This window comes from Ostrea edulis, chromosome 6 (assembly GCF_947568905.1).
Source record: "Ostrea edulis chromosome 6, xbOstEdul1.1, whole genome shotgun sequence".
NCBI classification, from domain to species: domain Eukaryota; kingdom Metazoa; phylum Mollusca; class Bivalvia; order Ostreida; family Ostreidae; genus Ostrea; species Ostrea edulis.
In genome coordinates this window covers 9,920,565-9,947,377 of record NC_079169.1, presented here as the reverse complement: position 1 = coordinate 9,947,377, position 26,813 = coordinate 9,920,565, and the positions used below count along the sequence as shown (strand labels likewise).

At 36.2% G+C, this 26,813-nt stretch overlaps 1 protein-coding gene across 1 annotated transcript in view; it reads left to right on the top strand.

Annotated features, from left to right (window-relative positions):
* Positions 1-7,309: 7,309 nt before the first annotated feature.
* The window catches only part of LOC125645708 (CD109 antigen-like), a 35,917-nt gene continuing 16,413 nt past the window's right edge, over positions 7,310-26,813 (top strand). The window contains exons 1-10 of the mRNA XM_048871483.2: positions 7,310-7,358; positions 12,234-12,321; positions 13,382-13,542; positions 13,712-13,737; positions 13,953-14,121; positions 14,411-14,481; positions 14,911-15,079; positions 16,840-17,036; positions 22,630-22,875; positions 24,446-24,637. Of these exons, the coding sequence (XP_048727440.2) occupies positions 12,254-12,321; positions 13,382-13,542; positions 13,712-13,737; positions 13,953-14,121; positions 14,411-14,481; positions 14,911-15,079; positions 16,840-17,036; positions 22,630-22,875; positions 24,446-24,637 (1,299 nt within the window). The 5' untranslated portion in view covers positions 7,310-7,358; positions 12,234-12,253. The remainder of the gene's footprint in view (positions 7,359-12,233; positions 12,322-13,381; positions 13,543-13,711; positions 13,738-13,952; positions 14,122-14,410; positions 14,482-14,910; positions 15,080-16,839; positions 17,037-22,629; positions 22,876-24,445; positions 24,638-26,813) is intronic.

Below are 26,813 nucleotides of genomic sequence, written 5' to 3'. Positions count from 1 at the left end.
GCTAAAAGAGAAAGAAATAAGGGGATTAAAGTTTTACCAAAGAATTTATTTGAACATATCATTTGTGACTTTTTTATTAGTTTCTCATTAACATCTATCTTCAATAGAATATCCAAGTACAAAGCAGTTGCGAAATACTCTATGGAGTCTTTTATTTTGGGGTTTCTAGAATATATCGAATAGCATATGAATGAAAAACAGTATCAGTAATACATAAAACGCCATCGCTTTATCTTAAATGTCGAGTGTTACTGCACAGCAAGACAGTTTTGCATATATAGAAACGTTGGAATAAATCATGCCTCAAAAGAACACAAAACAGGTCAGCTAATAAGAATGCAGAATGCGTGGAAAATCCCGCAGACTGTTGTAAGATCTGATCAATTTAGAATACGTAAAAATTATCAATGTGGAACTTCGGCATCTTTTTAATACCGATTTTCAGAATAGGTAGAAAGAGAGTTGTGTTTAGCAAAGCAATCTTTAGAATTGACTGCATATTTCTGTGTTGCATTTTTATTGACGAAGCAGTTTTCTATGATGTAAAAAGGCTGGAGTTGTATGCACAAATACTTCTCAAATATGTTAGTTTATTCTTGAATATGATTGATTAATTGAATATTGTTTATAGTTCCTCCCTATATTTGTTCCTCCCGAATTAAAGCTGCTGTGAAGGAGAATTGACATCATAGATAGTTGTTTCTCTAAAAAACTGGGAAAAGCAAATACGGTTAACAGGGGATGCTTACTCCTCCTAGGCACCTGATCCCACATCTGGGGTGTCCAGGGGTCCGTGTTTGCCCAACTATCTATTTTGTATTGCTTGTAGGAGTTATGAGATTGATCACTGTTCGTTATCTTCACCTTGCATATATTCATATCTTGTGGTCAGTGATATAACAAGCAGTATGAAGCAAGACAGACAGCATTTGACCTAATGATATGTTGTATTGGCAAACTTGATTGTTATAACGACCATAGAATTTGTGAAATGCTGACTTTAAAAGATACTGTTGAAACCTCTGCACCATTATCTTATTTGTCAGTAGCCTGCCTCGATTTAAAAACTAATCATACATAGAAGAAACTCTTGCGTATCGAATCAGTTGAAAAATATGTGCAGGTGATAATGAAATATTGCTATATTAAGTTGACAACGAAGAAGCTGACATCATCCCGTTTATCATAAAGTAGAGTTGCTATTTTGAAGTTAATATCTATTTTCGGTAAAATATCTAAGTATGAAGCAGAAGTGTCGTGTTGTATTTCGAGTTCAGAAGGATATATCGAAACGTCGTCGATATATCTAAATGTCGCATTCAAGGCCACAACAAGACATTTTTCACGTAAAAGTTTTTTTTAATAAATTCTGCTTCATATGAATATCAATACAGGCAGCTAACAAAGGAGCATAATTCTTGCCCATGGGAATTCCAACATACTGTTGGAAGACCTGATCCCCAAAGACTACGGAGATATTGTCGATGAAGAGCTCTATCATATTGTTCATTTCAACTTCAGAGTAGTTGTGCGTGGAATCAGAGTGATGTTTAATAAAGTAATTTTTTGGATGACTAATACTACATTGTAGATATGAATATTTCCGCTTTCCATTTTTTGTTGAGGAAGCAACTCTCTATAATGTCAACAAGAGTAACGCCAACAGTATAATAATCGCCCGTCGGACAGTGATATTCAACCTGGAACCATATTGTGCACTCTGAATTGATACAACACGCATTCTGAATAGAAAAGCCTTAAAGTAGTTCATGGTGCACCAATCCATGTGAACTGATTATGTACTTCTCCGAGAGTGAGGTTGAAACAAAATGTTGGTGCAATCTATCTATGATGATAAAAAGTCAATGAAACCATTTGATCTACTTTTAGTCCTGAAGTAGGTCATGGTGCACCAATTAAGTTGCAATGTTGGAAATGTGAACTGATTATGTATTCCTTTGAAAGGAGGGTTGTGACTAAATTTCAGAGAAATACCTGTGACCATACCAAAAACTGTTTGACCTACTTCTACCCCTAAAGTACTGTAGGTAATTGTGCGCCAATCCAGCTGAAATTTTAACTGCAGTTGTCTTCCTCCGAGAGGAAGCCTTTGACTAAATATCAGGGCAAAATATGTATCCGTAATGATAAAAAAGTCCGGAAAACTGTCTGACCTATTTTTAGTCCAAAAGAAGGTCAAAGATTGACCAATCCAGCTGAAATGCACACTGAACTTGTATTCCTTTGAGAGGAAGCCTTTGGCGAAATATCATGGCAATATCTATATCCATAATGGAAAAATGCCCTGAAAACTGTTTGATCTATTCTTTCCAAAAAGTAGGTCAAGGATGGAACAATCCAGCTGAAATGCATACTGAACTTGTATTCCTCCGACAGGACTGATTGATTGAATATTGTTTAACGTCCCGCTCGAGAATATTTTACTCATATGGAGACGTCACCACTGCCGGTGAAGGGCTGCAAAATTTAGGCCTATGCTCGGCGCTTATTGCCTTTGAGTAAGGGGGGATCTTTATCGTGCCACACCTGCTGTGACACGGGACCTCGGTTTTTGTGGTCTCATCCGAAGGACCGCCCCATTTAGTCGCCTTCTAAGACAAGCAAGGGGTACTGAGGAACTATTCTAACCCGGATCCCCATGGGGGCCTCCGAGAGGGAGCCTATGACTAAATATCCTCCGAGAGGAAGCATATGACTAAATATCAGGGCACTTTTTGTTTCCGTAATGAAAAAAGCCTGGAAAATTGCTTGACCTATTCTTAGCTGAAAAGTAGGTAATGGATGGACCAATCAAGCTGAAATGCAAAACTGAACTTGTATTCCTCCAAGAGGAAACCTATGACTAAATTTCAGGGCAATATCTTTACGCAGCTCAGTTAATTAACATAGCTGCGTATCCATAATGGAAAAAGCCCGGAAAATTGATTGACCTACTTTTAGTCCTAATGTAGGTCACGGACGGACGGACCAATCCAGCTTAAATGCAAACTGAACTTGCATTCCTCTGAAAGGAATCTTATGTGTATTTTTAGGGCAATATATGTATCTGTAACGAAAAAAGTCCGGAAAACTGTTTGACCTACTTATAGCCCTAAAGTAGGTCAAGGATGGACCAATCCAGCTGAAATGCAAACTCGCTCTTACAATTTCTGAGCGAGATATTGTGACCAAATGTCAAAGTTGTACATACATCCGTTACAGAAAAAAGTCCGGAAAACATGACCCTGGACGGACGGACAGCCAGCCGGACAGACGCATGTACAGCGCCATAACATAATAACGGGCGTATAAAAAGTATAGTCTTTAATTGATCGCGAGGAATGGTCGTGTAAAGTCTTGAAAAGTCAAATGTTTTGATGTTGATTTGAGAAAAGTTTTGAGGGATTTCAAATTTACTAAAAGTTCTTCAGAGGTTTTTAGAATTAACATTTATACCACTTCTGGCATATGTAGTACAACATGTGCGTGTGAAGTTTCTCCTTCACAGCTGTTAATATTTTCGTGAGGAGCAAAGACAGAGGCTTGATAGAACACTTACTAGATCCAGCAATGTATCTTTGTAAGCGTGTTATGAACTTTAGGAATCCAGTATAGGTACGGTAATTCATATTCATGAAAGGTGAAGATAACGAACAGTGATCAATCTCATAACTCCTACAAGCAATACAAAATAGATAGTTGGGCAAACACGGACCTCTGGACACACCAGAGGTGGGATCAGGTGCCTAGGAGGAGTAAGCATCCCCTGTCGACCGGTCACACCCGCCGTGAGCCCTATATCCTGATCATGTAAACGGAGTTATCCGCAGTCAATATCAGTGTGCCAAGAACGGCTTAAAAATCGGTATGAAACACGTCAGACAGCATTACCCAATGATAGGTTGTATTGACGCACTAAATCGTTATAACGGCCATAGAATTTGCGAAATGCTGACTTCAATCGAGACTCATTCACTGGGATATCAAATGTGTATAAAACTGAAGCATTGTTTTGAAGAATTTCATCTTTTGAAAAGGCATTTGGAGTATAAGTACGAATACCAAAAGTGGAATGAATGCCAGGTTCGTTTAAAATGTTGTAATAATGAGCCAAGCAAAGAGAAAGAATGTTGTTACAAGATTTGTCAGCTGGAACCAAAACATACTCCCCACGTAACCTATCTAATTCTTTTATCACTTCTTGTTTATAAAAACATCAGGATATATTGTACGTACTTTTGTTTTGATGTACCTAATGCGGGATTTAATATTCCTCTTATACTTTTAATCTATTCTGACAATGTATCAAGTTCTTTTTCATAATTTGCCAATCGTCTGGCATAATCTTTAACAGAATTCATATTTGAAATGAAGTTCTGTCGCCAATTGAAAGATCCAGGTTCTCTGTATTTAGGACCTTTTAGAATAAGTTATTTGAGGTCCTCATTTTCAACTATATCAAAATGACCAGTAATGACATGTCTAACTGGACTATATATCAACATGACCAGTAATGACATGTCTAACTGGACTATATATCAACATCACCAGTAATGACATGTTTAACTGGACTATATATCAACATCACCAGTAATGACATGTCTAACTGGACTATATATCAACATCACCAGTAATGACATGTCTAACTGGACTATATATCAACATCACCAGTAATGACATGTTTAACTGGACTATATATCAACATCACCAGTAATGACATGTCTAACTGGACTATATATCAACATCACCAGTAATGACATGTCTAACTGGACTATATATCAACATCACCAGTAATGACATGTCTAACTGGACTATATATCAACATATCAATACTATATACTAAGTTGGGTCCCACCCTGGTGTTAAAACCCTTATTCTGGGGAAAATCAAAGTTACAATTTTGGTAAAGGATTACCTGCTGTATCCATTTAGTTTCAGTTTAGTATCAAAAAGTATCAAAAGCACTAAAGAAAATGTTATTTAAGTGTTTTACACTATATAACAAAGTTTGGCCCGGCCCTGGGGTCAGAACCCCTACCCCGGGGATCATGAAATTTACAATTTTGGTAGAAGCCTGCCTGCTCTACATCACTATGCATTTAGTTTTCCTTACATGTGTGTGGGTCTTGAGAAGAGTTTTGAAAATTTGTCATTTTGGAGCAGTTTTTGCCCTGCCCCTAAGGCCCCAGGGGTGCAGGAATCCTGAAATTTACAATTTATGTTCCCTTTATTCCAAATATATTTTATTACTAAATTTGAAAAGAATTGGAATAATAGTTATCAAGAAGAAGTTAAAAATGTCTATTGTTCACACATTTAATAACTGAACATTTTGGCCCCACCCTGATACCAAAACCCCTACCCCTGGAATCATCAATTTTACAATTTTGGTAAAGGACTACCTGTTCTTTCGAAATATCTATTTACTTTCAATTTAGATTTAATAACACTAAAGAAAATGTTATTTAAGTGTTTTACACATAAACACTATATAACAAGTTTGGCCCCACCCTGGGGTCAGAACCCCTACCCCGGGGATCATGAAATTTACAATTTTGGTAGAGGCCTTCCTGCTCGACATTACTATGCATTTAGTTTTTCTTACATGTTTGTGGTTCTTGAGAAGAAGATTTTTGAATATTGGTCATTTTGGGGGCAGTTTTTGCCCTACCCCTAAGGCCCCAAGGGTGCAGGAATCCTTAAATTTACAATTGATGTTCCCCTTGTTCCAGATATGTTCCATACCAAATTTGAAAAGAATTGGAATCATAGTTATCAAGAAGTTAAAAATGTTCAATTGTTAACGCACCACGCACGACGACGGACGAAAACCAATTGCAATAGGTCCAATGACCTAAAAAAAAATTGATGTATGGATATTTCATATGCAAAATAAGAAAATTCGGTCACCTGAATACTGGTGAAAACGTATCACTACTTCCAAGGGCTATGAAATCGAGAAAAAAATCCTGTTCTGAATATCTAAGCTAAATTCTAATGTTCAGCAACGGTATAAAACAAGGTGTGTTCTTAAAACTTCACTGCCCTCAAAAGTGCATACACTGATGAAAGGCTTTAAATAATAGGTGTTTTAACTTTAAAACGTCAAAACATATGACGAATTTGGACTAATCCTAAAGTCATCACCCTGGGTTGTGAATTCACCATTTTTGTACATGTACATCCTTTTCTGCTATTCCTAAGTATGCATTTAGATTTTATACAGTATCAGCAAACTTACACATAAATACTATATACTAAGTTTGGCCCCACCCTGGGGTCAAAACCCTTACTCTTGGGAAAATCAAATTTACAATTTTGGTAAAAAACAACAACAAAAAACTACCTGCTGTATCCATTTAGTTTCAATTTAGTATCAAAAGCACTACAGAAAATGTTATTTAAGTGTCTTACACATAAACACTATATAACAAGTTTGGCCCCGCCCTGGAAGTCAGAACCCCTACCCCGGGGATCATGAAATTTACAATTTTGGTAGAGGCCTTCCTGCTTTACATCACTATGCATTTTGTTTGTCTTACATGTGTGTGGTTCTTGAGAAGAAGATTTTTGAAAATTGGTCATTTTGGGGCAGTTTTTGTCCCACCCCTAGGCTCCTAGAGGTGCTGGAGTCCTGAAATTTACAATTTATGTCCCCCGTGTCCCAATGATGCTTCATACAAATTTTAAAAAAAATGGACGAGTTATTTAGTTAAAAATGTTCAATTGCTTACGCACCACAAACGACTGACGACGGATGAAAACTAATTGCAATAGGTCACCTGTGTTTACTCAGGTGACCTAATAAAGTTGATCTTACTTTCCTTATTCTTTTAAGAAATGGCTGACCATATTTGATATATTTCTGCTTCATGAAGTATGCTGGTGGAAAGCGCAGCAGTTCATGCCCTCGTGTATTTTCAAAAATGAAAATAAGAGTTGTATTCCCCCCTAGCGATTGCCATTCTTATGTCACATAAATACATGTGGGTTTTTTTTATTACGAAACATTAACTACAAGAGGTTACCATAGCGTCATAGTTAGCCTGAAAACTATAGCGGATACTTTCACGATGTGTGTTTACTATTACCAGATACAGCATATTATAATGTTTTGTAAATTTTCAATGACACTTGGAGGCCCCGTCATAAAGCACCGCGACCCCGCGCTATCTATCTTGCGGACGTTCCTTGTAATCCCGGATATAAAAGTCAAATTATAACATCTACAAGTGATAAGAATGATAATATTATCCCATGATTTGATTTTGTCGCAGTGTTCTATCCCCCGCATTGGAGATCCCTATATATATCTAGAAAGTCGCCATTCATATCTAGTACTGCTTTATCAGAGAAAGGTAAGATCTGCGTATTGAAAGTTTGTCCCAATATAAGTTAGTATTGTGTCTGGTTTTCTCAAAGTTAGAGTTCTTAAATTGTGAAATGTACATAATTTGTTTATGAAAAATATTTACTAATCACACTTCTTCAAATTCCCTACATATTCTGTGGAAAGAATGCTGACGTCAGTGTTCTTTTACCAGTATGACAGTTAAATATAAACAACAGTATTTCGAAGATGAAGTGTTACCAACACACATTGTATTTTATTTCCCCTGTACATTTAGATACATTAAGTAAGGTTAGTGTTGTCTTTGTTGTTATGAGAATTATAAAATTCGTGGACGTAGGTTCAAATTCTAGGCCTTAGAGAAGTGCTCTGTGAACTCACTGAACCATATACTGAAAATGTAATTAAGTTGAGAAATATCTTCTTTAGTTCTGAACATCTTGCAGACAAACTGGGTATAGCTACATTGTATATTCTATTATGTAATTATGTAAATGGACGCCTTTATAAATATATCACGAGCCCCTCGTCATGATTAGTAGAAATAAAAGACACCACAGAGTCGTCCAAAACTAACAACTTAACTTTATGTCAAGCGAGATGATTTCAACTTCTCCATCGTCAACTTCCCATATTTATGTAGTAATATTCCATTATCACCTGCATATGGTGTTTACATCTCTCTACTGGTCAGTTTTTAAATCGAAGCAGGCTACTGATAAACAAGTTGATGGTGCAGGGGTTCCAACAGTCTCGTTTAAAATCAGCATTTCGCAAATTCTATGGTAATTGTTAATTTCATATATGTCAATTATACTGTAGGTAACATGCTGAAAGTATGCACGATTTTCAAGTTTTGCAAGATTGGTCCAAAAAAAGTACTTTTAAAAGTCTAGGATTTAAACAAAAGTTGTTTTCTTTTGTGCAAGAAAAATGTAGATGCACACGTAAAAGTAAATCTTTTTGGAAAACCTCGTCAAGTTTAGGATAAGCTGCAAAATAAAAATGTACTATAACTTACGTATACCGAGTTCATACGACCTTAACTTGAGTACGAATTGTTGTTTCAATATCGACATTAAAAAGTTAGGGAACTGCAACTTCATACAGCCAGAATGGTTACTGGCATTTCTACAATAGCATCATGAGAAAAACTTTATTATGAAACTATGTGGAAACCCTTTTGTGAAAGAAGGAAAATAACAGGTTATCGACTATGTTGAAAATGTGTGATAATTTAGTGCCTGCATAATTAGAAATCATGCGAAGCAATACACAAACATATTTCAAATGCAGATTGCAATCTTACAAGTCTTATTTTATCCCAACTGTAATCAATAATTGAAATTCTTCTCTATTCATATTAGAAATGATCATTTAATTTTAAATTTTAATCCTCACCCCGGAAATTAAATGTTCACTGTATTATCTTAGCTATATCGGACGCTTACATATTATAAATACTATACTTATATACTTCGTTATGATTGTGGGCTGAATAATTGTTAGCTGCTGGGGTTCCTCATTGTCAATATCTTCGTAGATTTTGGTGATCAGGTCTTCCAACATCTGTTGAAATTCACATGGGCACGAATTGTGCTTTTTTTTGTTTTTTTGTTAGCTGACCTGTTTTTTATTCTTGTGAAGCAGAGTGTATTTAAAAGCTTTTATATGATAAGAAAAAATGTCTTGCTGTGGCCTACAACTATATCGACGACGTTTAATGAAAGAAGAAGATAACGGACAGTTATCAATTTGATAACTCCTATAATCCCGTGGGGATCCGGGTTAGAATAGGTCCTCAGTACCCCTTGCTTGTCGTAAGAGGCGACTAAATGGGGCGGTCCTTTGGATGAAACCGCAAAAATAGAGTCCCGTGTCACAGCAGGTGTGGCACGATAAAGATCCCTCCCTGTTCAATGGTCATAAGCGTCGAGCACAGGCCTAAATTTTGCAACCCTTCACCAGCAGTGGTGACGTCTCCATAAGAGTGATATATTCTCGAACGGGACGTTAAACAATATTCAATCAAATCAATCATAACTCCTATAAGGAATACAAAATAGAGAGCTGAGCAAATATGGACCCCTGGATCTATTTACAATATTCAATTTCATTTATATGTCGCTTCAATAAACTCCAAATAAAAAACACCACAGAGTCCTTAACACCTGCTTCGTACTTAGATATTTTATTGAAAATAAATATTAACGACAATTTAACAACTGCTGAACTGGACGATTTTGGCTTCTCGTCAATTTCCCATATTTATGTAGCAATATTCCATTATCATCTGTGTATATATATATATATATATGCTGTTTATGTCTTTCAACTGATTCGATACACAAAAGGTTATTCGTATGATAGGTTTTTAAATCGAGACAATCTACTGACAAACAAGTTGATGTTATGGGGTTATCAACAGTCTTTTTCTATGTTAGTATTTCGCAAATTGTTTGTTCGTTATAACGATCTAGTTTGTTACTTTAACCCTTCATCGGGTAAAATGCTGTCTAACGTGTTTCACACCTATTGTTAGACCGTTATTTATACACTGATTTTGACTACCAATTATTCCGTTTACCTGACCGAGACATACAGTGTAGGACTCACAGCGGGTGTGACCGATTGACAGGGATACTTACCTCTCCTAGGCATCTGATTCCACCTCCGGTATAGTCAGGGGTCCGTGTTTTCCCAACTCTCTTTTATGTATTCCTTATAGGAGTTATAAGATTCATCCCTGTTTGTCATTGTCACCTTCCCATGGCTAAAATAAAGAAAATAATACTTTTACCGCCACTCAAAGTACATTGGTTATGGTGAATAGAATATTAGTGTATTCATACCTAGACATAGCACATGGGCTGTGATAAACTAAATATTAGTGTATTAATTACCTCTCATAGCACATTGGCTAAATATAGCATGTTGGCTGTGGTAAACTAAATATATTTATAAACATGTAGCATATCGGCTATGATGAACAACAATACAATGCGTTAACAATCAGTCGTAGAGCACCACGTCACATACATAGCCCAACCTTTAATAGGCTACTGACAAACAAGTTGATGGTGCAGGGTTTCCAACAATCTCGTTTAAAATAAGTATTTGGCAAATTCTAATGTCGTTATAACGATCTAGTTTGCAAATAGAACCTATCATTCGGTGAGATGCTGTCTGACGTGCTTCATGTCAATTGTTAGGCCGTTCTTGAACAGGATATAGGGCTCACAGTGGGTGTGACCAGTCGACAGGGGGTGTTTACTCCTCCTAAGCACCTGATTCCACCTTGGGAATATCCAGGGTCCAAATGGTTTTATGAATCTATCTTAGAGATACATACCAGCTGCTGCGGTGATCTAGAGGTAGAGCGTTCACCCTGCATGCGGAAGGTCGGAGTTCGAATCCCGGCCGCAACAGACCTAAGTCGTTAAAACAGGTTGTGACAGTTCCATCGCCAAACGCTCGGCATCAGGTGTGAATGTCACGGGTCTTGGTGACGTCTCTATATGAGTGGAAAATTCTTGAGAGAGATACGTTAAACCAAATACAATCAATCACACCACTGTAATATAAGCACATTGACAAATGAAACAAGCTTACATTGCAAGTTTTAAACAAAAGCAATGCCAAGAAATACCCACGAAACCTCTGTCTTCAATGTTTTTAAAAGTCTCTGGACATGGTGAGTAGAATTCCCCTAATCTGATGTAAAGTTTGTAATGTTAGCTGAGTTAGCTAAATACTTCAATAGTTGATTACTTTGTGTAACTCTGACATTATCATCGCAGACCAATTTTCCTACAATGTCAATACTTTAATTCTGGAAAGGTCAAAAGGACCACTAATTTGAGTTAGATAGGCTACCAGTGGGATAATAACACAATCTACTTATTCCATCGGGTCCAAATCGTCTCCGTCATGAGAGGATCCGGGTTAGAATATGCCCTCATTACTCCTTGCTTGTTGTAAGAGGCGATTATCTGGGGCGGTCCATCTAATGAGGCGCAAAAACAGGTGTGGCACGATGAAGATTCAGACCTGCTTATAGGCCGTAAGCACCGAGCATAGACCTAAATTTTGCAGCCCTTCACCAGCAATGTTGACGTTTCTATATGAGAGAAAGATTCCCAAGAGGGACGTTAAACAATATTCAATCAATCATGCAACCAAATCGTTTCCACCCAGATTCAGTATCATGTCATGTGGTCTGCATAAATCCCCCCACCGTATAGGATAATGCTTGTATGTCTTGATCATTGTTGATTGATGCACCAGTGATTAAAAAAAAATCAAATCTCATTCATTTTATCTATATTGAATCCGGTCGAGTAACCTTTAATAATTAAAACATGCTTGAACCTTCGAATATTAGAATCACCGATGATAAGCGTCATAACTGTTTTCACAATGCCTGTTGTCACCTAAGGGTCCAGCGAATCACGAAGGGACCTATTGACATTACAGTTAGATTCATACGTATATGGTTTTAAATACGTGTTAGAAATGTTCCGAATTTCACATTCTATGATGCTAGATCATTTACATTTGAGGGGAATCAATGATCCAGTATTGTTTCCGATAAGCCTGCTTCTGGGATGCAATGCAGACAGTGTTTCCAAATGCATAAACTGTAATGCGCAGGGAAGAGGAGAAAAAAATTCCAAACCATCAAGGCCCTGTACATAAGCAATGACTTCGATTCATTCTGAAATAGTTATCGATACAACCAACATAAACACTTTGTTCACATGAATCTGTTTTGTGATGATTGGATGACCTAAAAGGTCTAGATGTGCCTAAAGTTTTTTTTTCCATTTCTATTTTGTATTGACTGTTCTTTCCACTCCAACCAATTGTATCTCTTTGGCAGAAATACAAAGAATATCTTCGATGCTTAAGGAACTGATATTTCGTGTTTTTGTTCTGGGTGTGATCTTAGGACAATGCGCAGCTGGGAGGTTGGTATATATCAATATATATCTTATGAGATATAATCAATTATAATTTTAATAATCACCTGCCAATACATCAACTCTTTCTAACTAATCTATTTATTATGTCTGGCCTGGATTTCTCGTAATAAGTTTAAGTCAAAACTTGGACTTAAGTCTGAGATTTTTACTCAAATATTGACATTCTCTACCCAGAGTTCCGTGTGCTCTTCGCACTACACCTCTGTCAACGGCTTTTTACAGAAATCTTGTAAAAGTTTCTATTATCCAACATTTATGTTTTGGACTAAATATTTAGTCATGTTATGATACGTTTTTGGTGCAGTTAAATTGATGCTTACTGTAAATTGTTTAAAATCGCCGTTTTCTGATCATAAATTTGGAACTACTTCGTAATATGCGTATGAATGTAGGACAAACACGTGGTGGAGATTTAAATGTAAACATGGAATCAAAAGTAAGAAAGGCTGTAAAAATACGGAAAAACTTGTAAAATAAGAGGCAAACAGCTAAATGGTAAATATGTACTTATTAAAGTGTCAGTGGGCTATGAAAAGAGCCTGATGTATCACCTGTTGCCCGGACTTTTAAAGGGAAAGGAAACCGAGAATGATTGTTTATATCATGTGATTATATTGTCACGTGATTCCAAGCGTTGACAGAGGTGTATGTAAAGCTTGCGTAACGCGCCCTCTGGTGAGAGAATGAAATATTGACTGCTCAAATGAAAGAAAACTCAAACTTAATTAAGTTGAGATTTTAACGAGAAATCAAAACCTGGCATGGTATAGTCCTCTTGTTCAATCGTTGTATCTATGTTCTCCAAAACTTGTAAGCAATACAGTAAGCTTCACAGTTGATTCAAGGTTTACCTGAATCTTAGAGAAGTGGAACTGGCTTGGATTTCTCGAAAAAATCTCTCAAACAGGATAGAGTTTTATTTTATTTCAACAGTCAAAATTTTTAGCAGAATCTCAGACTTAAGTCCAAGTTTCGATTTACGTTTCGTTTGAGAAATCCATGCGTATTCTCCATTGATCTATGGGCTTATTATCCTTTTTTTCAGCTCGTACATAATTCTGACACCTAAGGTCATTCGGCCTGGTCTTGTGGAGAACATCACAGTCACAATAATCAAAAGTAACATCACTAATGCGATAATAAAGGCCACACTTGAGGACCATCATAGCAACATACTGTCGGAAACCAATGACACCTTCCAAAGTCGTAAGAAATTAATTTCTTCAAAAACGAAAATGATCAAACTGCAGTATTTGCAAATGCGGCAATTTTTGCGAAATAAAGTTATTCTTTACTTTTCAAAATGAGGTGATAGTTTACTTTGTACTAAAATATTTAATGACTTATAAAGTAATACAAAGAATGCCTATTGTAGATGTACCCAAAGCCCTGCAACTAAAGGTACGTACACATATGTATATAACTGTACATTTTGACATTGTCCGGTTTGATCCTCATGGTTCTCGTAGACATGTTTCTGATATCGAGACAATTAAAGAAGATTAAACAGTTGACATGTTTCTGATATCGAGACAATTAAAGAAGATTAAACAGTTGTGTATGAAAAGTTGATGCATTTTGAACAACTATGCACTACATAGTATCCTGTTTAACAGATTCCAGGAGAAATAAAACACCCAAATACAAACACCAGAAACTACAGGATCCGCCTCCAAGGAAGTGGTAGTCTTTCTTTTATGAACGCCACTGATGTCTTCGTACAGAGTCAAAATATCTCCATTTTTATCCAAACAGACAAGGGAACGTACAAGGCTGGACAAACACGTATGGAACATTTTGAGATTGAATTAGTCATTTTAAAAACAGCTATTTATAGTAATAACCTACTGTGTCCGATATCTAGATACATTGTATTGGTATTTCATTTTGGATACTTTACCCTAGCTTAAACCTAGCTTTAGTACATGTACTAGCGTACGCTGTCGACATTTGGTTCAATATCTGCATTGTAGAATGTTCGTAATATAAAGTTAATTCTACAAAGTAAGTATAGAAATTGATCTTGTAAGATGCATACAATTACAATATATATATAATGTTAATGTCGTTGTAGTTCAGATCCGTTGTTTTGCACTACATCCCAACAACTCGATTTATACGGGAAACTTCACATTAGATGTACAGGTAGGAGCAAATGGGATTCCTAAATGATATGCAGGACTTCTGTATTTCATTATTTATCTAATTTTTTTTACAAATAGAGATTTCGAGACTTATCAAATGTCAATCTTTTATTCAATGTTTCCGGTTTAAGCCTATGGTTGATACTGAGAGTTATTTTTTCATCAATAAGATAAAGGATGAGCATTTTCAACATAGGTAGTAATTACTCTTCCTTCTCCAAACGTCCAGCATTAGAAATGATATATAAAAGCCACATGTCTTTCTAATATGCACTGAAAAAAGAATATAAAACCCTCTCTGTTACGGCTTTGAGCTCCATACATAGGTTAAACTTTGTGCCACTTCACCTACAGTCATGAAAAAATAAAACAGATCAGTAGGAGTTATGCCCCTTGGGACTCTTCATGTCCAGATATTTCTTATTTAAAGGACCCAAAGGCCAACATTATCAAGCACTGGAGCAACCTACGGAATGAAAGCTATGGAGTGATAGTGAAATCTCTGGATTTGGACAGTCAACCTGTACTTGGAAACTGGGTCATAAAGGCCACAGTCATGGGGGTCACAAAAAGGACAGAGGTTAAAGTGGACGAATATGGTATATATGTTTTATTGTTTAATACAATTGAAATATCCGTATCTGGTTTGGTTCACTCATAACCGTTCTAGATTGTCACCTGAGGATCAGTAAATGTCGATACCCCTAACATGTGGACAAAGATGCAAACGTTTAATGATGTACTGGCATGATGCACGCATTGTTTACGCATTTTGAGTTCTATATGATGAAAGGGTGATGACAGTGAACAGTGATGTTTGTAATGTTATTTATCCGGTCTTAATACTCCCTACTTGATATACATTGATTTACAAAACAGTTATTTCTAGCAACAATAAACATGTCATTGATACATGATACAAGTATTTGAATTATAAAAATGGGAATCTGAATATTTGCATGCAGATAAAATACTACATGTATGTCATTAAAACGGATAGTAATTGTTCCATCACCAGACGGGTGACATTTAATGTTAACGTCACGGGTCTTTAATGCGAATATCACTTTCACAATTGACGTGCCTTGTTGCAGTAGGTGTTACAAGTTTACAGGGGTTTCAAGGCTCTATATTAAAGTAAGCATTTCGCAAATTCTATGGTCGTTATAACGATCTAGTTTGCCAATACCACCTATAATTGAGTCAAATGCTGTCTGACGTGTTTCATACCGATTGTTAGACCGTTCTTGGCACACTGATTTTGATCACGGATAACTCCGTTTACCTGATCAGGATATAGGGCTCACGGTGGGTGTGACCGGTCGACAGGGGATGCCTAGTCCTCCTAGGCACCTGATCCCACCTCTGATGTGTCCAGGGGTCCGTGTTTGCCCAACTATCTATTTTGTATTGCTTATAGGAGTTATGAGATTGATCACTGTTCGTTACCTTCACCTTGCATATGCAAATATAGGTGGATGTAACCATTCGACAGGGGATGCTTACTCATCCTAGGCTTCTCGTCCTACCTCTGGTGTGTCCAGGGGCGCATGTTTGCCCAACTATATATTTTGTATTACTTGAAGGAGTTAGGAGATTGGTCACCGTTCGTTATCTTCATCTTTTCATCGTAACCTTTCAAAATCTGGAGAGAAAAACAAATAAACAAATTCGTAGTGGTAGGTCTGCCTTAAAGGTCTTCAGAATCAAAATTGGTACTTAGATGGAGAAAATGCTGTTTATGTCAACTTTAATTTCAACATTTTAGATACCACATTATAGATGAAAATGTTTACAATTCATATATATGTGCGACAGAATATAACTAAAGAAATTTGATTTTCCCCGGAAAATTATTCTCCTCCCTAGGTTTTGTCTTTTGTTTTCCCGAATTGATCCTTTGTATGAGATGAAATATGACAAACAAGTTGATGGTACAGGGATTTCAACAGTCTCGATTGAAGTCAGCATTTCGCAAATTCTGTGGTCGTTATAACGATCTAGTTCGTCAATACAACCTCGCATTGGGTCAAATGCTGTCTGACGTGTTTCATACCGATTGTTAAGCCGTTCTTGGCACACTGATTTGACTGCGGATAACTCCGTTTACCTGATCAGGATATGGGGCTCACGGCGGGTGTGACCGGTCAACAGGGGATGCTTACTCCTCCTAGGCACCTGATCCCACCTCTGATGTGTCCAGGGGCCCGTGTTTGCCCAACTATATATTTTGTATTGCTTATAGGAGTTATGAGATTGATCACTGTTCGTTACCTTCACCTTGCATATGCAAATATAGGTAGCACCACGTGGTTTGTTAAACATGTGGATTTTAAAATTTACGATTTTCGTTCAACAGTACTCCCTAAATTCAAGTTGGAAGTAACTTTTCCCCAGTCTGCTCTGGTCAGTGATAGAGAGGTTTCTGGCTCGGTGGTCGCAACTTACACTTATGGACGCCCCGTCTCAGGACGTGTCAACATTTCTGTGACGATTCCATCATTATCTGCAAGTTTCAAGCCTTGGAGTGGGGACATGTTCACGGACTCTAGACACGTGAGGATCCCAATTCATTGTTACAATATTTTCGTTGTTCTTGTTTCTTTTAATTTTATCTTTTCAACACTTTGTAAATGTATGATGCAGTAAAAACACTTTTATAATGAACAAGCTTATGACGAATTGAATTCGCACTTACTGCGAAGTAATTTTTTTTCCGACTTGGAAGGAAAATAACGAACATTTTAATGGATATTACGAAGATTGATTATGGTTTTTTTTTTTTTCGTTAGCTCTGAAGATTCGCTATAATCGTATTTTATTTTAGTATCTTTATATCTACACTAATGAATTACATTTACGAAAGTAAAATGGTGCACACGCTTTGGCGGATCTAAGATACTTCGATTTTGTTAAACAACTTAAAATAATACGATATTAATTAAATCCGTAAATAGTGGTTATGTTCATTGATGGTTTATTGTGATTTTACATAGGAAATAAGTTTTGAGTATTCATTGTTAAATAAATAAAATTTGTCTGTTTGTTTCTTCAATCGTGATTTTAGTCTTGAATTAACTGTATGGAAATTTCCTAAACAAAACTCTCAGAACGTAGGTACATTCTCGGGACTCTCTAAAATGCAGACAAACAACCCGAGAAATTACGATTGGTCAATAGCATGATTACTATAGTTTGTAGGTGTTCAGAGTTATTGTTATACTAATTTTGACTAGGCCTATATTTATCATTTTATGAAGATTTATAATTGTCTTAATCATATACATCTCATTCACCGGAGAAAAATCCATTATACCAATGGTCTGACTCGTTGATAAATTTGTAAATAGTTAGATACATGTATGTACGAACGCCGGCATTTTTGAAATAGTGAAATGAAATCCAACTCGTTATAACGAGTTAGTTATTATGTTTTAAAGGACGCATCGCATGTTTTTAAAGTTTTTATTTTTTTCAGCAAAATTAATTCATTTCATGCCTAAAACTACTTTACGTGTGTTTTAAAGGAAACAGTTTGCGTAGTTTTCGAGTTTGAAAGCGATGAAATTCAAATCTTGCGATATGCATATTTTCTTCGATATTTTACGCGCCATTATCTGTGACGTCATATGCGACCGCGAGCGAGACGATTTGAAAACAGTTGTTAGCCATTTCATAAACAGATTAGATTTAATTGACAAACAAACAATTATCACATTAACGGCTTGTAAATAACACTGCATTAGGGTGCTTTGTGCCGTTTAAGGGTGTACTTGCTGTCAGTAGAGAGGATTTGGACTGTGTTTTCTTCAATTTTCGAAGGAAGGTATGAGTGACAAGACGTGAATATTTTTTGTGGTCACAACGATTTTGCCATTAAAAAACCGAGTAGAATTGGTCCCTGTACTTTTTCAAACAAGCACTTGGACAAAGACGTAGATAAACTGCGAGAAAATGGTTCTATCGAAGCTACGCACTGTTACATAAAGGCCTACGGCATATGCTTTCCGTTCTGCTCTCAAATTCAATACACACTCGTTCCAACTGACCTTCACCTTGTAACAACATATAGGCAGAACTTTGCTAGCCGTGTCTACCAACTGGTAGTTTAAAAATAGAAATTTAAATATAAAAAATAATTGAACTTTCAATTATAAATAATAAAATATGATATTTCCCAACTTTGAATTGAATTATAATGCTTTCATTTTTTAAAGGAACGCGTGTACGTGTTTACAACAACAGCATGCCGCGCTCCCACTTCCTAAGTAACAACGTGTAGATAAAAAATAATGATTAATAAAATTGCTTGAATAAATAATTTAAAAGTATTGTGATTTTCACAATAAGTTTGATCATTTTTTTCCGAAATGCGCCCGTGACAGTAGCTAGTTGCCAATGATACGTAATCGTATCATAATTTAGGCCTATCGAACTTCTCCAAAAATAAATTTAATAATAATTGCACTGTTTATTTTAGAGAAGCAACAACTCTAATTACAGTTGTTTACAGAAATGATATTACCAAATAGTGTTTAGACAGTGATCCCATGTAAACATCATTTACTCGCAAAATGCAGATTTCATACCCGCTTTCCTCGCTACATTTGGGTCGTTATTTGTATGCACTGGTGGCTAAAAGGTATAAGACTCAGGAAATTTGTCAACATCGAAATAAATGTTATCCATGATAAATAAATTAGGCCCCTAAAACCCGAGCTTTTAAACATATCTAACAATACTTTTACAACAAGTTGATCGACGAAGGTCGCATATGACGTCACTGTACCACGTGACTACCTATCTAATTAACTAGGCTTTTTGAAATCAGGGCTTAGATTTAAGTCCGTATTGTGGCTAATTATGGCAATACTTCAGCGAACGAACTATTTCAATTAATTTCTATAAGCATAAGGAAGACAAAATACATATAATTCTGTATACTTTGAAAACACAAGATATATTCAGGGCCTTCTCCTGTTCCCGAAATTCATGATTAGTTCTTAAATAAGGTGTACAAGTAGTTATAGTATAACCACATGTACATCAACTAATTTAAAAAATCATCAGTAAAAGAAATTGAACTTTTCTTCTTAATCAACTTGTAGTTCTTAACTCCATCTTCATATTGGTTTTGATTGTTTTTGAAAATACACGTTATAAAAGCCATCAACATATATTTTGAAGAAAATCGTTGACGTAGCTGAAGTCGAACATGTGATAATATTTTCATAAATGTTGGGGTTTTCTGTTAAGATTTTCTGTGCCTTTTTTTTAACAAAACCAAGGTGAAGCTTTGTGCTAGGTTGGTCGATTCACTTTTTCATTCGAAGGAAATTTAAAATTCAAAATCAGGCACGTAGAATTAAAAGGGGGAAGGGGGCTAACCCCCCCCCCCCCTTGTTGACAATGAACATTACCTGTTAATTTAATATTATGCAAATAAAGATATACTGGGTGACAGCCCTCGCCAATTATTTTTTATAGCAGTAGTGAATGAGAAGACTGGAAGCTTGAAATTTATAAATTGAAGCCCTATAGCGAAGGATGAGCGCCCCAACGGGTACCTGTAAAGTGCGAAACGAAACGAAATCTACCGAAACGAAACCCACCGAAACGAAACAGATTGTATAACCGAACTCTTTTAATTATAATAATTAAAAATGGTATCTTAGACCCCAGTGGAAGTTACCACATATAAATAAAATTCGCCTCCCCTTTGATGTAGGCTTTCGGCTTGACTGTTACAAAGTTTTAAAAGTTGGAAAGGGGGGGGGGGGTAAGCACAAAGTACATATCCGTAGTTGATTAAATACCATGTACAATTAGTTTCGGATTCATAAATTTCAGAACCATGGGTTCCAGTCTCAGAGATCTGGGGAAACACACTATACGAGGGGTGGGGTCGCCGACGTTGGACCCGCCTTTGGGCATAAATACATTGTTTGAAGAAGCTGGTGTCTGAGAAAATTGAAAGCAGGAAGAGCTCTTAACCTCTTATTTTATCTTTAACTGCTGAGGTGCGAGTACTTTAAATAATAGAAAAACTCTATACATTTGGGGTGTTGCTAAGACGGGGACTTGTAAACGGGACGGAAAACGGAATTTTTTTAATGCAATAGTATTAGGAGGAGGTCGGCATTTTGTAAACTGAAAAGGCTTAAGAACAAGGGAATTTTAAGCACAAATAACAAAGAGAACGGGAGGACATATTCAGAATCCACCGTTTGATATACTACAAACAAATACACAATATCCACATGTATACATATATGTGTCTTTAGAGCAATAAATACTAAAACATGTATTTATACCCAAAAGCGGATCAAACGCCGACGACCCCATCCCTCGTTTAGTGTGTTTCCCCACACCTCTGACCTGTAACCTTCCGTTCTGAAATTTATGGATCCGAAACTAATTGCACATGGTATTTAATCAACTTCGGATATGTACTTTGTGCTTACTCACCCCCTTCCAACTTTTAAAACTTTGTATCAGTCAAGCCGAAAGCCTACATCAAAGGGGAGGCGAATTTTATTTACATGTGTAAACTTTCACAGGGGCCTAAGATACCATTTTTAATGAATATGATTAATCTGTTTCGTTTCGTTTCGGTAGGTTTCGTTTCGGTGGTTTTAGCTGAGATAATAACTTAGTACATAAATATTGCATGTAGTTGAGGGAAACACTGAAAATTTTCACCCCGAGAAAAACATTGCCAACCGAGGTGTAGCCGAGGTTGACAATGGTTTCTCGAGTGGTGAACATTTTCAATGTTACCCTTAACTACATGTACATTTGTTTTTTATATTGAAATTTATTTACAACAAAGCAGAAGAAACTTACGTCTGTTGACATTTGATCAATCACTGTCATGCGATGTTTTGCATATCAATGCACGTATTCGCGTTTATTACAAAAGCCCAATCGACTTCGTCTAACAATCTACGGCAAAACATGCGTGCATAAATTTGATGCATTTGATTTTTTTATGATATCACCCATTGTCAAGTAATGTTACCCGTTGCTAGATACCATCACCCCGGAGCGCGTGCTTTGTATTCTCAGAGGGACCTGTTATGTTTTTCAAATGCTTCTCGACCAATCAGATTCGAGTATTTTACATAGAAGTATGATAAAACGAGATAACTAGTTCTTTATATTAATAACGAGATAACTTAATTGTTATAAAGAAATAACTAGCTCGTTATAACGAGATATGACTTCGTTATAATGAGATACTAACTCGTTATAACGAGATAATTAATTCGTTATAACGAGATAACTAGCTCGTTCTAATGAGATACTACATGTAACTCTAACGAGTTAAATTTTGTTTTAAAAATGAGCCTATTTGCTTTTCGTAGCCCGACATGTCAAACAGTTAAAGTTAAACAATATACCGAATTTAGCTTGTTACGCTTCAATTGCATTACGTACAAGCAATCAGACCAACGCTTACAATGTAGTTGTATTCTGTTTGTCATTCTTATAGTGCATTATATATCTTGTTTTCGATTATTGCGTTTGAGGAGAAGAAACGACGTGAATTCATAATTCTACCCTTAAAATCGTCGTACTGGGTAAAAACTACCTTTATGTGTACATTCGTAAAAATGAGTTTTAAATTTTCTCGAATCATGAAGGATCTTTCAATTTGTCTTTGGTGGATTACGACTACATTTGTAGAATTATTATCTAATTTTCAATACGGATATGAATAATTAATGCAAGGTGAAGATAACGAACAGTGATCAATCTCATAACTCCTACAAGCAATGCAAAATAGATAGTTGGGCAAACACGGACCCCTGGACACACCAGAGGTGGGATCAGGTGCCTAGGAGGAGTAAGCATCCCCTGTTGACCGGTCACACCCGCCGTGAGCCTGATTAAGACTAACAATTGGAGCTCCGAGTGACTTCTTAATAATCACGAATAATTTACTGTATATGGTATCAATAGCATAATTAATGCACGCAATATTTCAAATATCTATTCAACTCATGTGTGCAACAAATGAAACATGCATTTAAAACATCTTTCCACTTAATTGTTTGTATATTGTAAATTTCCAGCGTTTGCATGGGTGTTTATTTAGTCTATATAGTGTGCGGTACTTTGTAAGAATAATTGTTTTCTACATCAGATAACAAAACAAGAAAAGTTCACCATCCCAATGCGCCATCTCAGAGATCACGTGTTACACGGGGACCGAGTTTCCGATCATGTTAATGGAGCCCAGCTGAAAGTTGATGTGTCATTTACTGAAGACAACACTGATAAAACCGTGTCTGAAACATCATACATTACACTACAGAGTAAAGCCATACAGTTTTCCATAAGCCATAAAGGTTCTAATAGATACATCCCAGGATTTGATTTCCCAATTCAGGTAAGGAAATATATACTAGTAATGTACATACATGTACATGTAGAGTATCGATATTTTGTTTGCTTGTTGTTTTAAGTCCAAGTTCAGAATTTTTATTCATATTAAGACGTAACCTGGTTTAGGTAGCGTGCCACAATTTTGCCGTTAAAGACACTATGGCAGTGAACGTTCTCCATCGTGCCAAATACTACTTGACATTGGTTCTCCGTTTTCAAGGCCATATACGAAAGACCCGCTTAGCGAATAAACAGTCACTATCTAAGATAAACGTCTTAGGTTTGATGTGGGCCCCATGATCGAGAAAGGAGCCCGTGATATCCCTGTTGCGAAGCAAACGTCCCAACTATAGTAACTAAATTGTCAGTGAATGAATTTTATATTCTCATGTTCTTTTACGGGTTGTTTATTAAATTGTAACTTCATTCAAAAACCTTTAAAAAGTATCAGCCTTACGCATTAACCAAAATTAGATTAAGTTTTTAAAGAAAGTTCAGGTACATGTATATTCTTTTTACCCTGATCCGTCCGTCTGTCAAATGTTCTTCCTCAAACTCCTCTTTTTTAAATGTAATAGCCAATCAATCTTTTGGAATATTATAGGTGATGTCCTGTAGATATGAAATAATGATTACTTGAGGACAAATTGGGGGCCAAAAGCGATGTTTACCAAAACCCAAGTTCCCAGAACTCATACATTTTACGCAATAGTGAAATCACCTTTTGGAATATGATTGTGCCGTCCTGTAGATGTAGGTTTCGGAATTTTCATTGTTACCCTGGGGGTAAATGGGAGTCAAAAACGACGTTTTTTCTTACAAACACCTATCTTCCAGAGCTCTTACATTTTTTAAAAACAGTACCAAAACAATCTGTCTGGAAGATGGTTGATGGTGTCCTGAATATGTGCAATACGTTTTCGGAATTTACTTTTACACCCTGTGATGGAAAAAGAGAAACAAAAATCTGGTGCACAGTACACTGTGTCATGTGGTGGTAGTAGGGACGTTTTTAAAAACAAAAATCTTCCTTCCACAACACCTATTCAAACATAATTTATTATTCATTAAGTTATGAATTTATCCGTAATTAAGTTATGAGTTAAGTATATGAAATGCTAACACCTAGGTTGGAACAGGTTCTCAGTTCCCTTGCTTGTCACAAGAAGCAACTAAATGGGGCAGACCTTTGGACGAGACCGCAAAAACCGAGGTCCCGTGTCACAGCAGATATGACACGATAAAGATCCATCCATATTAATAATAATAATTATTAATTTGTATTCACCTGAGGATGGATGTTAAAATCCAGAAAGCGCTAGTGATTGAAATATATTTTGGAACTGTATATTTTCTTGCTTTTTATTGAATTATATATATATATATATATATATATATATCATACAAGAGGTGATGAAATTCTAGATTGAAATTGGGATAAATATTGATAATGATTGAAATTATGTATATATAACTTGAGTATTTAGTGTGTATACTTTATCAAACAAAAAAACATGCAATAACTTTCGAATCACCAACACTACAATTACTATATTACTGATAATCTTTATTAGGTAGCATTTTCGGACAACGAAGGTAGACTGCCAAGCAAACATCTTCACCCATTGCACCTGACTGTTAACTCCTACAACACTGCTGACGCTACTGTAGAGGAAGATCGACACATTTCTATTCCTTCCAATGGGATTGTGGAAATAATTCTAGATACTCCAAATAAAACGGAAATTAACAGATTGGAAATAAAGGTAACCAATTTAGTTTTTTAAAATGGTAAGTTTACTTCATAAGGCTTAGGTATTGAAAATAAATGTTCGATAATGAAGGTACATATTTATTACATGTGAATACAGGTATAATGATTAGATTAGCAGTGTTTGATGACAAAATATCTGAAAATTCTCACTGGACTAATCTAAAAAGGTAACAAGAAACATGTTGTGGTGATTTGTTTTTACTTTGACGATTTACCTTTGATATACATGTACCTCCGTATATATAGTTGGAGTATAATGAAATTACTCAGTGCGATTGTAGAAATGTTTTGTTCGGGCATTTTTAGTTCAATTCTTGTAATTTTGATGAAGTCTATTTTTAAAGAAATTTCGTTTGCACCAAAATAAATTCCTTCTATCCAGCGGTCCATTTTACCGTTAATTCAGAAACACAATGTTTGACCTCTCATTTCGACCAATTTACAAATAATAGCATATTTTCTTTAACCAGGGTCAATTACGGGGAACGTTCGTACAAATATAGTTTTTTTTCACTCAGCTACTGCTATCAGATATGCTAAACTTAATTTTTGCTCGGAACAACTGCAGGAATGTTGATTTCTCATCAGAATATACATAATGGCTTAATATATTATGAAAAAGTGTAGATAAAGAACAGTGATCAATCTCATAACTCTTATAAGAGATACAAAATCACGAACCGTGCAAATGCGAACTCTTAGACATATCAGAAGTGGGATCAGGTGCCTAGGAGGAGAAAGTATCCCCTGTCAACTGGTCACACCCGCCGTGAACCCTATATCGTGATCAGGTAAACGAAGTAATCTGTAGTCAAAATCCGTGTGTAAAGAACGGTCTAACAATTGGTATGAAACACGTCAGACATTTCAATTAATGTCAGGTTATGTAATTAAATGAGTTTGAGAAAGGCAATAAAGCAGAAACTGGTTCGGTTTTCTACTTTACAGTTGATATATATCAGCCAAATATTAATTATACCTACTCTTTTTAAAGAAAGTTCTGGCATACTGCTGTTACACGTATGCTGGTCCATCTATTCATCTGTCACAATTTTTCTTCCTCAAACTGCTTTATTATTTTAGGCAGTAATCAACTAATATTTTGGAATATGATAGGTAGGGTCCTTTAGATGTGCAATAAAGTTTCGGAAATTTGAATTTTGTGGAGAAAAGGGAGTAAAATATGTTTAGACCCTGGTTCTCAGAACTCCTTCATTTTAGGCAGTAGCCAAATCCTATATTGGAAAGATGATTGGAGGTGACCTGTAGATGTGAAATAAGAATTTTCAATCTTACCCTGGGGCCAAAATGGGGGGAAAAACCGAGGATTTTTGACAATGAACCCCTGGTTCCCAGCCTTCTCATTATTTGCAAAGTAACTTACCCATTTTGAAAGTTATTTAGTGGTGTCCTATAAATGTGCAATAAGGTTTCAGAATTTTCATTTTCAACTTGGCGGTCGATTGGAAGATAATACATATAAAACGTTTTGAGGAAACCCCTATTATTTTTCATGCAGTTGCGAAATCACCTTTTGGGAGATGAGCGGTGGTGTCCTTTAGATGCGTAATAGCAATAATTTTTCTTTTCCTTTTTCACCTTGAGAGGTAAATGGAGTGGGAAAACGATGATCTGGTGCTCAGTGCAATATGTCATGTGCAACAAGAATACATTTGCTTTAAAGGATGAAATCTAAATCAATTTAAAGATATCAGTTATTGGAGTTGGAATGACCCTGGGGCACCAGTCCATCAGAATAATCAGTGGATCTTGATATGTGGAAAAAGAATACATATATTGTTTAGTTGTCAGGACCTCAATTGTTTTAAACATATCTTAACTATTATGAAATAGGGTTTGGGATGATCTCAGGGCATTTGTCCAACAGAATACTTAATGCAGATTGACACATGCAACAAAAATTTGAAAGGTGAACATAACTTACAGCGATCACAGATATAACCAGTACTGAGTTGACAAGGTTCTTAGATAAGGCCAGTACTGAGTTGACAAGGTTCTTAGGTATGACCAGTACTGAGTTGACAAGGTTCTTAGGTATGGCCAGTACTGAGTTGACAAGGTTCTTAGATATGGCCAGTACTCAGCAGACAAGGTTTTTAGATATGACCAGTACTCAGTAGACAAGGTTCTTAGGTATGGCCAGAACT